This window comes from Anabrus simplex, chromosome 5 (assembly GCF_040414725.1).
Source record: "Anabrus simplex isolate iqAnaSimp1 chromosome 5, ASM4041472v1, whole genome shotgun sequence".
Taxonomy (NCBI): domain Eukaryota; kingdom Metazoa; phylum Arthropoda; class Insecta; order Orthoptera; family Tettigoniidae; genus Anabrus; species Anabrus simplex.
In genome coordinates, this window is record NC_090269.1 from 101,321,461 (window position 1) to 101,337,086 (window position 15,626).

General features: G+C 38.9%; 1 protein-coding gene across 1 annotated transcript in view; it reads left to right on the top strand.

The window, feature by feature from the left end:
* The window catches only part of LOC136874378 (leucine-rich repeat-containing protein 15), a 56,253-nt gene that overhangs the window by 16,873 nt on the left and 23,754 nt on the right, over positions 1-15,626 (top strand). Inside the window, exon 3 of the mRNA XM_067148013.2 lies at positions 11,781-12,106. Coding sequence (XP_067004114.2) covers positions 11,781-12,106 — 326 coding nt within the window. The remainder of the gene's footprint in view (positions 1-11,780; positions 12,107-15,626) is intronic.

The following is a 15,626-nucleotide window of genomic DNA, read 5'->3' on the forward strand; positions in this document are numbered from 1 at the left end:
CTCGACATTATCCTTGTAACCAACACTCTTTACATACTGCTGACTGAATACTTCTGCCTTTTGAAGATCCTCACATACACACTCCCCTTGTTCATTAATTATTCCTGGAATGTCCTTCTTGGAACCTGTTTCTGCCTTAAAATACGTATACATACCCTTCCATTTTTCACTAAAATTCGTATGACTGCCAATTATGCTTGCCATCATTTTATCCTTAGCTGCCTTCTTTGCTAGATTCAATTTTCTAGTAAGTTCCTTCAATTTCTCCTTACTTCCACAGCCATTTCTAACTCTATTTCTTTCCAGTCTGCACCTCCTTCTTAGTCTCTTTATTTCTCTATTATAATAAGGTGGGTCTTTACGATTCCTTACCACCCTTAATGGTACAAACCTGTTTTCGCATTCCTCAACAATTTCTTTAAACCCATCCCAGAGTCCGTTTACATTTATATTTACCGTTTTCCACCGATCATAGCTACTTTTTAGAAACTGCCTCATGCCTGCTTTATCAGCCATGTGGTACTGCCTAACAGTCCTACTTTTAAGACCTTCCTTTCTATCACATTTATTTTTAACTACCACAAAAACAGCTTCATGATCACTAATGCCATCTATTACTTCAGTTTCCCTATAGAGCTCATCTGGTTTTATCAGCACCACATCCAGGATATTTTTCCCTCTGGTTGGTTCCATCACTTTCTGAATCAGCTGTCCTTCCCATATTAACTTATTTGCCATTTGTTGGTCATGCTTTCTGTCGTTCGCATTTCCTTCCCAATTGACATCTGGCAAATTCAGATCTCCCGCTACAATCACATTTCTTTCCATGTCGTTTCCCACATAGCTGACTATTCTATCAAATAATTCTGAATCCGCGTCAGTGCTACCCTTTCCCGATCTGTACACTCCAAATATATCAAGTTGCCTATTATCTTTAGAAATGAGCCTTACACCTAGAATTTCATGTGTCTCATCTTTAACTTTTTCGTAGCTTACAAATTCTTCTTTCACCAGAATGAACACTCCGCCTCCCACCCTTCCTATCCTATCTCTACGATACACACTCCAGTGCCGTGAGAAAATTTCTGCATCCATTATATCATTTCTCAGCCATGATTCAACTCCTATTACAATATCTGGTGAATATATATCTATTAAATTACTTAATTCTATTCCTTTCCTTACAATACTTCTACAGTTCAACACTAACAATTTTATGTCATCCCTACTTGATTTCCAGTTCCCTGTTCCCTTATCACCGCTCCCTAGGCCATCCCGTTTCCCTGAATGTACCTCCCTATTACCCTTCCAAACAAATTTCCTAACTTATACGTACCACTGCGGTTTAAATGAAGGCCATCTGAGCGCAGATCCCTATCTCCTACCCACCCATTTGGATCTAGAAATTTCACTCCCAGTTTCCCACATACCCACTCCATAGTCTCATTTAAATCCCCAATCACCCTCCAGTCAGTATCCCTTCTACACAGTATTCCACTAATAACAATCTCCGCTTTCTTAAACTTCACCCGTGCTGCATTTACCAGATCCCACACATCTCCAACTATGTTGGTACTTATATCAGCTTGCCTTACGTTGTTGGTACCAACGTAAAACACTACCACCTTCTCCTTCCCCTCCTCCCTCTCTTCTACTTTCCTCAACATCTGCCTCAACCTAATTCCTGGATAACACTCTACCCTGGTACCCTTTCCTCCACACACTTTCCCCACGTGTCTAACGATGGAATCTCCCATGACCAGAGCCTCAACCCTACCCACCTCGTTTGATCCCCTCCCCTCCTGGTCAGCCCTATCTTTCCTGATAACTGCAGAAGCTACTTCCTCCTCCCTTTTCTCCTTCCCATGACCCTGTTCCACCTGTCTTTTCCTATCATCTACTCTACATTTTCCTTTCCTACCTTTTCCCTTCCTCCTACTCCCACACATCTCAGCAACAGTTCCCTGTCCCTCATCTTCCCTCTGTTGTTCTACCTGGAGTGACTCGTACCGATTTTGCACAGACACCTGTCCTGAATTCTGATCCTGAATAGAGCTCTTAGCCTGCAATCTCCTTCCCCTTAGAACATTAGACCACCTGTCTTCTACAACTCCTCCCTTTCCTTCCCCTCCCTCTTGTACACCTACTGTAACCTGTACGTTGTTTGAGGGAGTCCTATCTTCCTTCCTGTCTTCTGTGAGAATCCTAATTATCTCCCTCAAACTTTCCAACTCCTCCCTCATACCTCTCAATGCCTCGCCACACCCACAGAAACTACACTCGCGCTCCTTAGCCATTCTTTACGGGGGGGGAAAATGAAATTAAAAACAAAATAACTTATTTGCAAAAAATAAATGAACGGAGGGATATATTGTCTGGGATAGTACACAACAATAAGGTAATTAATATACGACTACACTACAATACTACTTAGTCGTGCTCTATTTTTTTATCCTACAACCCCTGACAGGATAAAAACTGCTGTTAATTACTGAATATCGAAAGTAATAGCCTACACAAGAACTACACAATTCCAAACTGCAATTAAGCCTATTCTAATTACAACAACAACAACAGTATTTAGTACGAGTTTCTACGGATACCTCTACTACACCAGTACTACACAAATATTTTACAATAATAAAATAATCACACTAAATTCTAATAGGATATTACTCGTATACTACTGTACAGTACACTACAGTAATGTTAAACTACTTTCAGACGTATCCTAATTACGGAACCGTACCGTATGTCACTAAACTAAGCACAACAGAAATGAAATTTGCAAGAACTACTGTACTCAAAGATTACCAACGAAGCTAAATGCTTAGACAAATTATTATTAGTATTACGGTCTAATAGATACACACGAAAAATAACACACGAATATAGCAGGCAAGATACGGCACTATCTAAATGTACTGTAGGCCTATCTATACTACAATGTATCTACACTACACTACCCTGCGTTTGGTTAAATGCTTAAGTATCGAAAAGATTGCCGTACACGAAGAAAAACACGAATATAACTGGCAAGATGCTATCTAATATATTATACCTTATCTTCACTACAATTCTACTGAAATGTGGTTATGTGATTATTACAGCTGGTGGATTACTATTATTTTCCCTACTCCACAGGACGGAGAATAAAAGTGTCCTTAATTAGGCCTACTGAAAAATACGAGGTTGTCTACAGTAATTTCTCAAATATTTCTATCAAAACTACTACTACTACTATTACTACTACTACTCCAGGGACTTGAACTGCAATTACTGGGATATATGAACTTTATTATTATTAGCTAACCGCTCATAAATACTGAAAGATCGAGGGAGCGAAATATAAATTACGGATACTTTAATTACCTACTTAGAAGTTACCAATGAATGGAATACAAGATCAGCTGATTTTTATTTATATTTACTTGACTACACTACACCCTTTGTTCACAACTTAGCCAACAATGCAATATTTGAATATGAGGAGCGACAATAATCAATAACAATACAACGACTGTTAACTATTACCGTGTAATCTCTTTAACTTCTTTTTAAATGGAGGTTTACAGGCGTATCGTGTTTTTTTTTTTTTTATGTAGTAAATTATTACCTTCGCGATAGTTTGAACGGATATCTATACGAAATACCGGAGAAGTTGCTGCAGAAGTTACGGTACTATTCCTTATGGTAACCTACCTTTGTAAGTATAAGCAACGAACCTACAGATATTTACAAATATTTTTAAAGTTAATATTATTACCTAAAGTATTTCCTAAACCTAAAATCGAAACAAGGTACACCTAGCTAGCCTACTTAACCTAGAAAACGTAATTTACTGAAGACCAACTGAATTACTTGTTACAAAATTTAAATAAATGTCACTACTCCCAATTTCTACCAACAAGCTCTAAACACCACTATATAAACAGCACTAAATGAATCAGATATACACAAAATTTAGCTATTTCAATAGGTTTTCACTACTTTATCACTACAATAAAGCAAGAGCTCTCTCAACAGCCAACCGTTCTCAAGCGCATCCAACAATGCAACAGTTGGAATGTCACATTCTTTATTTCATTGCACTGTTTGAAGTACGTCTTGAAACAAAGCAGTGCACCATTTTTAATACTTGACTCACATTCCCATATTGTGCTTGAAATGTACATTACATGACTTGGTCCTGCAATTATTATCACAATATTGGCACTATCCGTGGCTGTCATAAAAAGACTAAAGGTATTATTAGTACAGAAGTAGACGAAGAAACAACCTATACATTTTTACTACCATTAAACGTTTTCTTATTGTGCCCTGATGGAGTAAGGCGGGCCTCCTAGAGGACTACGCACTTTCTCAGGTCAAGGAAATTTGAAGCCGTGATTTTAGGTGCGGACACAGTGATGGGGTGGAGCCCGTGTGCTATAAAGAGATATGTCCCAAAATTTGCCCTACTGCACGAGAATGGAAAACCACGGAAAACCATTCTCAGGTTACAAGGCTATCTAAACTAGCCGCTGAAGGCCACTCGGCTCAGTCTATATAAACTATATGAATAAATTACAAATAAATAGGAGCCGATGACCTTGAAACACAATCATCATCATCATCATCATCAAACTACAAAAGAACCAAGCGGATCGAAACCAACTTATAGACCAACGGGACTCGAACCAGCTAACCACAGTGTCAGACGCCTTAACGATCATGGCAACCAGGCGGGCTTGTTGGACGTAGATCTTGATGCTACGTATTTCTGTCGATTTATCGGAAAACTATCTCCCCTGTGGTAAAGAAATTTGAAAGTTGCGGGAGGAGCCTGGAAGAACGATGTGGGCTTGTCAGGAAAAGAAAGAGTGGAGGTGGGTGTATGGTCTGTCCGGCAGAGCCCTCAGTAAGTCCCAAGAATTAACAGGTATATATATAGTCGCGGTTCGCGCATGAAGGCCTCTTGGGCCCCGCCCGGCCGCCTTTTCAAAAACATTTAACGTTATTTCACTCTGTAATTGATTACATAAAGAGATGTACAAATGTAGCGAAGTCGAACTTATGTGGTGTGATATTCAGTTATACAATGTTATCTTTATTATTTCGGCTGTAAACATTTTGCTTTTCTATTCTCAAGAAAATGGCAAAGACTTTCAGACTGTGGCTGCTGTCCGGCAACCACGATGTTTTCTCTTTAGTCGTGAGGCGCTCGGACTGTGGCAGCAGAGCCCTGAGTAGGTCACAGACTTTGCAAGTGTGCGAGGTGTGGGAGGAGCCTGAAAGAACGATGTGGGCTTGTAAGGAGAAGGAAGAGTGCAGGCGGGTGTATGGTCTGTCCGGCAGAGCTCTCAGTTGGTCCCAAGAATTAACAAGTGTGCGGGGTGCGGGAGGGGCCTAGAAAGACAGGACTAAAGAGTGTAGGCGGGTGTAAGCGCTGAACGGCGGAGCCTTGAGCAACATCGTCAGCCGCTTTACAATGTACCTAGGCTTCCCTCAACCCCCCAACCTCTAATATTAATTGTTGTTAGAGATTCCACTATACTGACTATTTAAAATATTCAGTTCTATAACACGAAATTTTCATTTTCAACATTCCGTCGGGAGCAACCGATCTAATAGGCACAGGTCACACATTTCATCCCCTCTCTCGCTTTCTATTGGGTATCGCTACTGGCACTGTTGTGAGGAAAGCAACGGGAAACTACCTCACCCCTCATTTCCCTAGTACGCCACTTCAGTGATGCCTAGGTCATCTATGACAGCTGATGGCAGAGCTGTTGAGGATCCCACCAGCGGCATCGCTGACGGACTGAACATACATGCATACATACATACATACATACATACATACATACATACATACATACATACATACATACATACATTCATACATACATACATACATACATACATACATACATACATACTGGCACTGTTGAGTAGCTGCGTCTTGTTTATCGTTGTTTTAAAGCGTAACGGCTGGTTTACCCGCATCCTTCTCTAGTGTATGATGTGACCATAGTGATCTCCCAGGCACATTGCGCCCGATTTCGCAATATTATGTAAGGTACGTTTTTTCCAGGATTCATTGATTAAAATAGGTCATCTTACTCATTTTATAATTAAGCAATGTTAGAATATATCAATAATTATAAAAACAAGTACGTTTTGTAAGCTGGCCTAGCAAGCACATTGCGCCCGATCATGAAATTAATGCTACTGTTTTCAATTTGTTCCCAGGTTTTATGTGAACATGTCCAAGAAAGTTTACTATTTGAACAATTCTGTGGATCTTTCCGAAATAACGGGTTATTTAGAAAATAATGACGATGAAGACTTCTTGAATGAGGAATTTGGAGAAGAAAGTGACACCGCTTCAGAGGATGAAGTAGAAGAGCGCTTTGGTGGTTCTGAAACAGAGCAGGAGTGTGAGGAGACTGATGATGAAGATGTGCATGGGGTTACCAATTACTTTCTGGGAAAAGATCGAATTACCAAGTGGAGTGATAATCTACCAGTGAGAAGTGTATGAACATTCATAACATTCCTACTCACCTCTCTGGGGTTACTGGAAACCCTAAGTTGGCGAAAACTGTTGTAGATTGTTGGAAAAATGTTATTTCCGGTGAAAGTTTAGAAAATATGGTGAAATACGCAAATCAGTATATAGAAAGCATCAAAGATCGTTTTTTCCAGATTAAGGACATAAAAACCACGGATGTTATAAAAATTAAGGCTTTCATCGGATTACTGTACCTAGCAGGGTCCTACAGAGGAAAAAGACAGTCTCTCTTAAGAACTCTGGGGGAGTAATGGTGATGTAATCGACAAATTCGGCCTTGTGATGAGTATTCAAATCTTTAAGACTCTGATGCGTTGCTGTGTTTTAATGATCGTGATACTAGAGCAGCAAGAAAAGTAGAAGATCGGCTTGCTCCAGTACGTGATATTTTCACCACTGTTGTGCGCAACTGTCAGAACTCTTATATTCTAGTGAAAAACACAACAATTGACGAAATGCTTCCCGGTTTTCGTGGTAGATGCCCTTTTCGACAGTTCATACCGTCGAAACCAAACAAATATGGAATAAAAATTTACGCTCTCGTTGATTCAGGAATGTTTTATTCCTACAATTTGAAAATTTACTGTGGGGAAACAATCTCAAGGGGCTTTCCTGTTTGGTAACAAGCCAGCTGAAGTACTTGAACGACTGACTGAACCTTTACTTGGTTCGGGTCGTAACATATCTGCGGACAATTGGTTCAGTGACCTGGATCTTTTCGAGGTACTAAAACAGAAAAATTGTTGGTACTCTGAAAAAATAAAAGACAGCTACCACCACAGTTTGTTGCTACGAAAAGTAGACAACAGTATACTAGCATGTTTGGCTTCAATAAAGGAACTAAGTGACATACATCCCAAGACAACATACGAATGTCATTATTGTGTCCACACTTCATGATGATCCATCAATCGATCCTGATTCTGGAGAGAAAAAGAAGCCAAACATAATTACATTCTATAAATCAACAATTGGGGGGAGTAGATATTGTAGACGAAATGTCTGCTACATTCGATGTAGCTCGAAACATCAAGCGATGGCCAATGGTCACATTTTTTTACAATGTTGAACATAAGCGGTATCAATGCCCAGGTTTTCTACCTCGGTAATGAATTACAAACAATGCAGAGAAGACTGTTCCTAAAACAACTGTCCCATGAACTGATGATTGAAGAAATTATCTGAAGAAGTACGAAAACTGTTGCAATGCCCACAGACCTCCAGAAGAGGCTGAAAAGATTCGTCCTTGCACAGAAGAAGAAAAGCTGATGAGTCAACATTAGGGCCATCCAAAATACGCCGATGCACAAAACGCGCCAGTTGCAGACTGGGCTCAGACGACTGTCAAAATATGAATGCAAGAAATGTAAGCCGTGGCGTGCGGTGAACATATTCGTTACCCAAGCTGGAAAAATGTTTTCTTTTAATATAAGCAATCGTAGCCCACTACACTCTCTGAAGCCAACATTTTATGAACTCACTTGATAATTAAGTGGAAATACAACAAGAAAACAGACCAAACAATAAATATATTTTAGGTATTAAATAACTTTTGAAATGATAACTCACATGAATGATTTTTGGAGGTGAACTCAGCTGCGTACTTGCCCAGTAGCTGGTACTCTGCAGTCGGGAAGGGGGATTCAAATCCAGTCGAAATTTTTAATGTGAAAGAGTGTTTGGAGCACCTTCAAGAATTCCTCCGAGGTGATATTTTGCTTGTTTTTACTTGTTTCGTTAAGCCTGGTAAATCTGGAGTTGGACTACCTTATTTTATAAGCCTTCATTTTTCGTGGAAAGAATATTTTCCACTACACACTCGCACATATTTCCAAATTGATATTCACGGCAGTGACGACATCGTCATACCTTAATCTACAGTGTCACGACGCATAGCACACGTTATATTCATGAATAATGGCACAGAACTCACGAAAACTTATCCTGTAATCCAAGAGGAACACTAGAAAAATTCACTATATCCCACCATTACAGACAACCAAATTCAACATTCGCTTAGCTCTGTGTTCATGCTGGGCAACCTAAATATTTTTCTACGACTATCGGAAAACATACTGTACACATGCCATCAATGAATTGCTCGAAAAAACTTTATACATGCCGAAATCCAAAAATAAAATATGTTCTTTTATATTACAATTGATTTCATAAACAGGCTCTATTTTTATTAGCAAGACGATGTGTAAGTGGCTATACTGTTAACTTGTTGATATTTTAATTGTAGTCTCCAGTGTGTAGCGCTGAACACTTCGATTGTCAAGTATTAAAACTAACAGCCCCTACCTAAGGTAGCTGGCCTGTCACCGTAAATTGCTGTCGGGGGAGGGGTGACAGCCATGCTCCCCACCCAAGACAAGAAAGCTTCAAGTGCATGTGTCATTCCTCAAGCGTCAAGCGACTAAAATTTCGCTTGGGTAGTCTCTCTTTCGCGCCGGCGCCTAGGAAGCCCAGCTCGTTGGACAAACTGAATTGCGGTAGTGCGAGCGGATTGTCGAGACAGCTGCACTTGGCTTAGATATTAGCAGTTTTTAAACTTTATAAAAAGCGTTCTAGGTAATAATATGAAAATATAAATACAAAGTTATTTACCCAAGCAGCGCTGAGGTAGATTGGGTTCAGTGCACGCCACTGAATGTAAGAATGTAAATTTTGTGTGTAATTTGTGCTATAGCGATCCTTCCTAGTGCTATTGAGAAGGAGAATCAAATCAAGTGGCGTTTGATTGTTTCTACTCCAGCATCCCTGTATAACACCTATTCTCTTTCCATAACCTCAGCCTGCATTCTATCTATTGTGGAACTTTCCTCTAATCATATCCGTGTACTTCTGTCTAATGTTTTATCAATTATTTTACAGTTAATTTACAGTTAATTTGAATACTTTTTAGGCAGACTATAAATTTTAGTATTATTATTAGCTGTTGTGTATATAAATTACGCCTAAGTTTCAGAAATATTATTTTGCAAATAAAATGTGATTATTTTCAATAAAATATAACCGAGCTCGATAGCTGCAGTCGCTTAAGTGCGGCCAGTATCCAGTAATCGGGAGATAGTGGGTTCGAGCCCCACTGTTGGCAGCCCTGAAGATGGTTTTCCGTGGTTTCCCATTTTCACACCAGGCAAATGCCGGGGCTGTACCTTAATTAAGGCCACGGCCGCTTCCTTCCACTTCCTAGGCCTTTCCTATCCCATCGTCGCAATAAGACCTATCTGTGTCGGTGCGACGTACAGCAAATAGCAATATATATAATACGGTAAAATATATATTTTATTTTTGAAACGTCTAAAAATATTGTTTCTTGGTTAGAAGAATGATTTAAATAAACTTACATATCTTAGCTCTACAAGTACCTATTGGGCTCATTGCGCCCATTGATGTGACCCAGCATTGGGCCCGATGGAAGGATAAAGAAATTAAAATAAAGATTCAAAATGTAACCATAACGTTACGGCACTACGAGGATCGAGTAATAAGTCATGGCAACTATTATTTTTCTCTCGAACAGGAGACAACACGGAAAATCTAAGATATGCATTTGGAAATATAGGGCATGTACCTATGCACAGCGCCTGAAGACAAATTCTGACTTCATGAGATTATCGTAGGAAAGTGACAGAGCACAGGCCATTGATAAACATTGTTTTATTATGGTACAAGGAGCAAATACACAAGACTACGTACAAAGGACAGGTCTCCACTGGTCACAGACCTGCGAAATAATCACCCAAGGTTTCCACTGTGCGTTGCCAGCGGTGAGGCAGGCACTGAATACCATTAGCAGCATGTGTATCGCTAACGTGTGACACCTCTCTCCGAAATGCTGTTACGATGTCCTCTTTGTTAGCAAACCATTGTCCACGTAATGGCTTCTTGACTTTGGGGATTATATCATAGTCACACGCCTAATGCTTCCCGCAGCTCTGCATGGCATTGACGTGCATTTCTGCCGCATACTTGCAAAGTCTGGGAACGTACTCCGAGCGCCTCGCGACTAAAGAGAAATGGGGTTATCAAATCGTTAAATACGTTGTCAAGCTTTGCAATTTGAGCAAGGAGAGAGAAATTGGGGAGTGCTATATATATATTTTTTCATGAGTGTTGTCATTATCACGTGCGATTGTGATCAGTGAAACAGTGCAGTGCCATAGTAGTCGGGATTGCATTAGCTGTTAGCTTGTTAATGTGTGCATAAATGCCATTGTAGTGTGATTAATTAATGTTGTAGTGCAAGCAGATTTCTATTCAGCCAGTGTCATCGGATTATTATTATTATTATTATTATTATTATTATTATTATTATTATTATTATTATTATTATTATATTCTTCTTCTTATTATTATTATTATTTATTTTATTTATTCCTGGCTTACATTTGTGGCGAAGTTGGGGCTCACGGCCCCCTCTTACGCTTAACCACTATAAACAATAACATTTAAAAATGTAAACATGAAAGTAAGACATAGAAATTCTAAAAGGACATAATACTACGGACAGATAATTCTAAGACTAAGTTAGGCCTACATATCAGTACGGCAATTAGTGTGACAATAATAATAATAATAATAATAATAATAATAATAATAATAATAATAATAATAATAAAAAGAAAACCCATTCACACAACAAACACACATAATTCACACAACACAGTTTTATGTTCCCAGGAAAAACTTTCGGCAGGCAGATTTGAATTTATGAGAGGAAGTAAGGAGCCGAATGTCCGTTGGGTGTGTATTCCAGAGTTTCGATGCAGTAGCTAAAAAGGAATGATTGTAGGAATTCGTTCGACTTAGTGGAATTTCAAGTAGGGAACCAGAACGGGTAGTTATTATTATTATTATTATTATTATTATTATTATTATTATTATTATTATTATTATTATTATTATTATTATTATTATTATTATTCATCTAGAAGTATCGTGGCGCTAGTCAGTGAAAACTGAGGGGAGGGGAGGGGAGGGGAAAGGAAAGAAATGGCGGCATAGCCCTGACAGAGTAAAATGTCACTAACCGCCACTTATATATTTATATTTATATATACAATTATTTCAAGCGCCTTTGTGTTCTCTGTAAGATGATGATAAAGACAGGTCACCAACGGAAATGTTGACTGCTCTAAAAAAACTATATGTATGACTGTAATTTGAAAGGGACTCATAAAGTAACCTGTGCTATTATAACTGTTTGTTCTTTCAGAAAAGGAATGGTCGATTGTGGACATTTCATGTTTTTGAAAGACATGATATTTTCGCCGCTATTTATGTCTTTCCCGCTACAAGAAGAATTCTGGCTTTACTTGAATGATGAAAGTATTTTCCGACAAGACTGGATCCGGGAACTAGTTGTTTGGAGTAACATGGTCTCCATTCCTTCATCTTGGATATCTCACCTGAGATTATCAAACTTGGAGGAGCTTGCTCTAGTTGGAAACACTTGGGAACATCCAGAGAATTTGTTGGGATGCCTGCCAAGGCTTAGAAAGTTATATCTGCTGAGTAATGGCATAGTAACGCTCCCAAACGGTAAGATAATTTACTTTAATATTTTGAGGTACAGTAAGAGCATTCGCGGCCCAGACTGCCCAATCACATAAATGGGATTATAAATAAAGGATACAGATCTCTGCACATGGTTATGAGGGTGTTTAGCGATTGTAGTAAGGATGTGAAGGAGAGGGCTTATAAGTCTCTGGTAAGACCCCAAATAGAGTATGGTTCCAGTGTATGGGACCCTCACCAGGATTACTTGATCCAAAAACTGGAAAAAAAATCCAAAGAAAAGCAGCTCGATTTGTTCTGGGTGATTTCCGACAAAAAGTAGCTTTACAAAAATGTTGCAAAAATTGGGCTCAGAAGACTTGGGAGAAAGGAGACGAGCTGCTCGACTAAGTGGTATGTTCCGAGCTGTTGAGTTGAGAGATAGCGTCAAATGACATTACTAGACGAATAAGTTTGAGTGGTGTTTTTAAAAGTAGGAAAGATAACAATCTATATATATAAAATAAGAGTTTTGTCTGTACATTGCTCAAAATTTGATAAGAATGGTATTTCTGTATTGGTCATGTCCACAGTAACAAGAAAATGCATTTTTTACTTTTCCGTAATGTCTGTCTGTCTGTCTGTCTGTACACGCATCACGAGAAAACAGCTGAAGAGATTTTAATGAAAATCGGAATGTAAAGTCGGGTGATGAACCGCTACAATCTAGGCTATAAATTATTTTAATCACGCTGAGTGAAATGGTAGTTTAGGGAAAGGCCTGAAATTTAATTCTCAAATATTTATGTTATTAGTGGTCGTGTCCTAATGAAAATCGCTAGACAAAGATGGGAAGTAACTCGCTACAATATAGGCTATACACCCTGAGAAAAATGGTAGTTTAGGGGAAGGCCTAAAATTTAATTGTCAAATATTTATTTTATTAGTGGTCGTATCTTCACGAAAATTTGTATGCAAAGTCGGAGAATAGGTCGCTATAATCTAGGCTATCAATAATGTTATTCACACTGCGTGAAATGGTAGTTTAGGGGAAGGCCTGAAATGTAATCTATGTATAAAATAAGTGTTTTGCCCGAGCATTGCTCAGAATTTGAAATGAATGATATTTCTGTATCTGTCATGTCCACAGTAACAAGGAAATGCATTTTTTACTTTTCCGTAATGTCTGTCTGTCTGTCTGTCTGTCTGTCTGTCTGTCTGTCTGTCTGTCTGTCTGTCTGTCTGTCTGTCTGTCTGTCTGTCTGTCTGTCTGTCTGTCTGTCTGTCTGTCTGTCTGTCTGTCTGTCTGTCTGTCTGTCTGTCTGTCTGTGCACGCATCAATAGAAAACGGCTGAAGAGAATTTAATGAAAATCGGTATGTAATGTCGGGTGATGAACCACAAAAATCTAGGCTACAAATAATTTTATTCACGTTGAGTGAAATGATAGTTTAGGGGATGGCCTGAAATGTAATTCTAAAATAAGTTACTTATGTTATTAGTGGTCGTATCGATAAATACTACATAACTAACATAACTTTAGTTATGTCGTAAGTTAGTAGTAGTTATGTAAGAAGTTATTAAATTTCCGATCACTTAGGTCTTATACATTTTTACCGTACCACATATAATCAGAGATATTCATGAATTTGGATTTTTCTTACTAAGTCCATATCAGCGCCGAGTCACGAGAAAATGGGTAAACAGAATTTAGTGAAAATCGGTATGTAAAGTCTGAGAATAAGGAACTACAGTCTACGATATAAATAATTTTGTAAGACACCCTAATATCACAGAGTCGAAAGAAAACTAATGTGAAGGCCTGCAATATAGAAAGCTCATAAACTTTAACAACAATAACATTACATTGACCATTGTTTGTTGTGATGCGCTTTTTGTCTTCTGTTTCCTCTCATCCCCGATAGATAGGATTACTGCAGCGTACCGAGGTTTTTTAAATTTGCTTGACGTCGCACCGACACAGGTAGGTCTTATGGCGACGATGGGATAGGAAATGAATAGTGGTGTGAAGGAAGCGGCCTTGGCTTTAAGATACAGCCTGGAGTGACTGGTGTGAAAATGGGAAACCACGGAATACCATCTTCAGGGTTGCCGGCAGTGGGGTTCGAATCCGCTATCTCCCGGATGCAAGCTCACAGCTGCGCGCCCCTAACCACACGGTCAACTCGCCTGGTCGTACCGACTGGAACAGCCTGCCTGTATATTGGCGGGAAGTAGCTGGGGAGTAAGATAACTTTCTTCTTTAGCATGCCATTCCTCTGGTTTATACATTTTTTGATATATCTGGTACGTAACACACTGGTTCATCATAGTATTCGAGCTATTCAATCCCTACTCTGAGGCACTGATTGGAATGAGTAGTGTGCATATTTAAGAGACAGAGGAGTGTTCATGGCAGTCTGGTTATTCCAGCTCTGGAACTTTGGGGTCTTAGATCGGCACCGTAGTAATGTTCATTGAAAGTGAGAAAGTGTGCGGTTTTTCATTTGATCGAGTATTTTATATGATAACATTGCTTTCAATCGCTACATTCCTACTGACGTTTTTATAATGACCTATGTTGAATTCAGTTAGGAAAACCACCAAGTCAGTCTTTCTGAGAATCCCGTAGCGAAGCACGGGTACATCAGCTAGTATGAAGATAAAGTTGGAATTCAAGAGGTCAAATTGTGGCAAATATTCGCTTGTAGGAAGGGGATTGATTGATTGATTGATTGATTGATTGATTGATTGATTGATTGATTGATTGATTGATTGATTGATTGATTGATTGATTGTAGCACGCCGGCCTCTCACCGCTGGGTTTCGTGGTTCAAATCCCGTTCACTCCATGTGAGATTTGTGCTGGACAAAGCGGAGGCGGGACAGGTTTTTCTGCGGGTACTCCGGTTTTCGTTGTCACCTTTCATTCCAACAACATTCTCCAATATAATAGAATAGGGGTAGGATAGAATAAAACAGAATATTGCCATCCCCCAGGTTCGGATCATCTGAAACTGAGGAGGAAGTAATGATTATTGTAATCTAAAATGAGTTCTGATACCTGCATTCTTTTCCTTATTACTTTTTATCTATTACTACATTAAACATTACAATTAAACGTATTAACTATTTCAACCCAATTGCTAAATTGTTGTTTCTTAAGTTTATTTATTTATTTATTTATTTATTTATTTATTTATTTATTTATTTATTTATTTATTTATTTATTTATTTATTTATTTATTTATTTATTAGTTCCGTTTGGGCCTGCTATGGACCACGTGGTTCTTATCTCTAGCAGCTTTCTTCTTTGACCAGTACTCCTTCATCCTTGCACTGTGAAAGTCTTTTCGCTCCTGGGTCCATTTCACACCTCCTCCCGGACGTACTGTTTTTCTGTTAGTGACTGGAGAGAGTTTGATGTTCTGATCAACGTTCTGTACGTATTCCTGTCATAAAATTTCACCGGGAGCAATGTCCAATTCTTGAAGGTCTTTTCTGACGAGTCTCGTCCACTTGGCATTAGTCGCTTTCCCTCTAGAGATGGTGTGGAAGATTCTCGA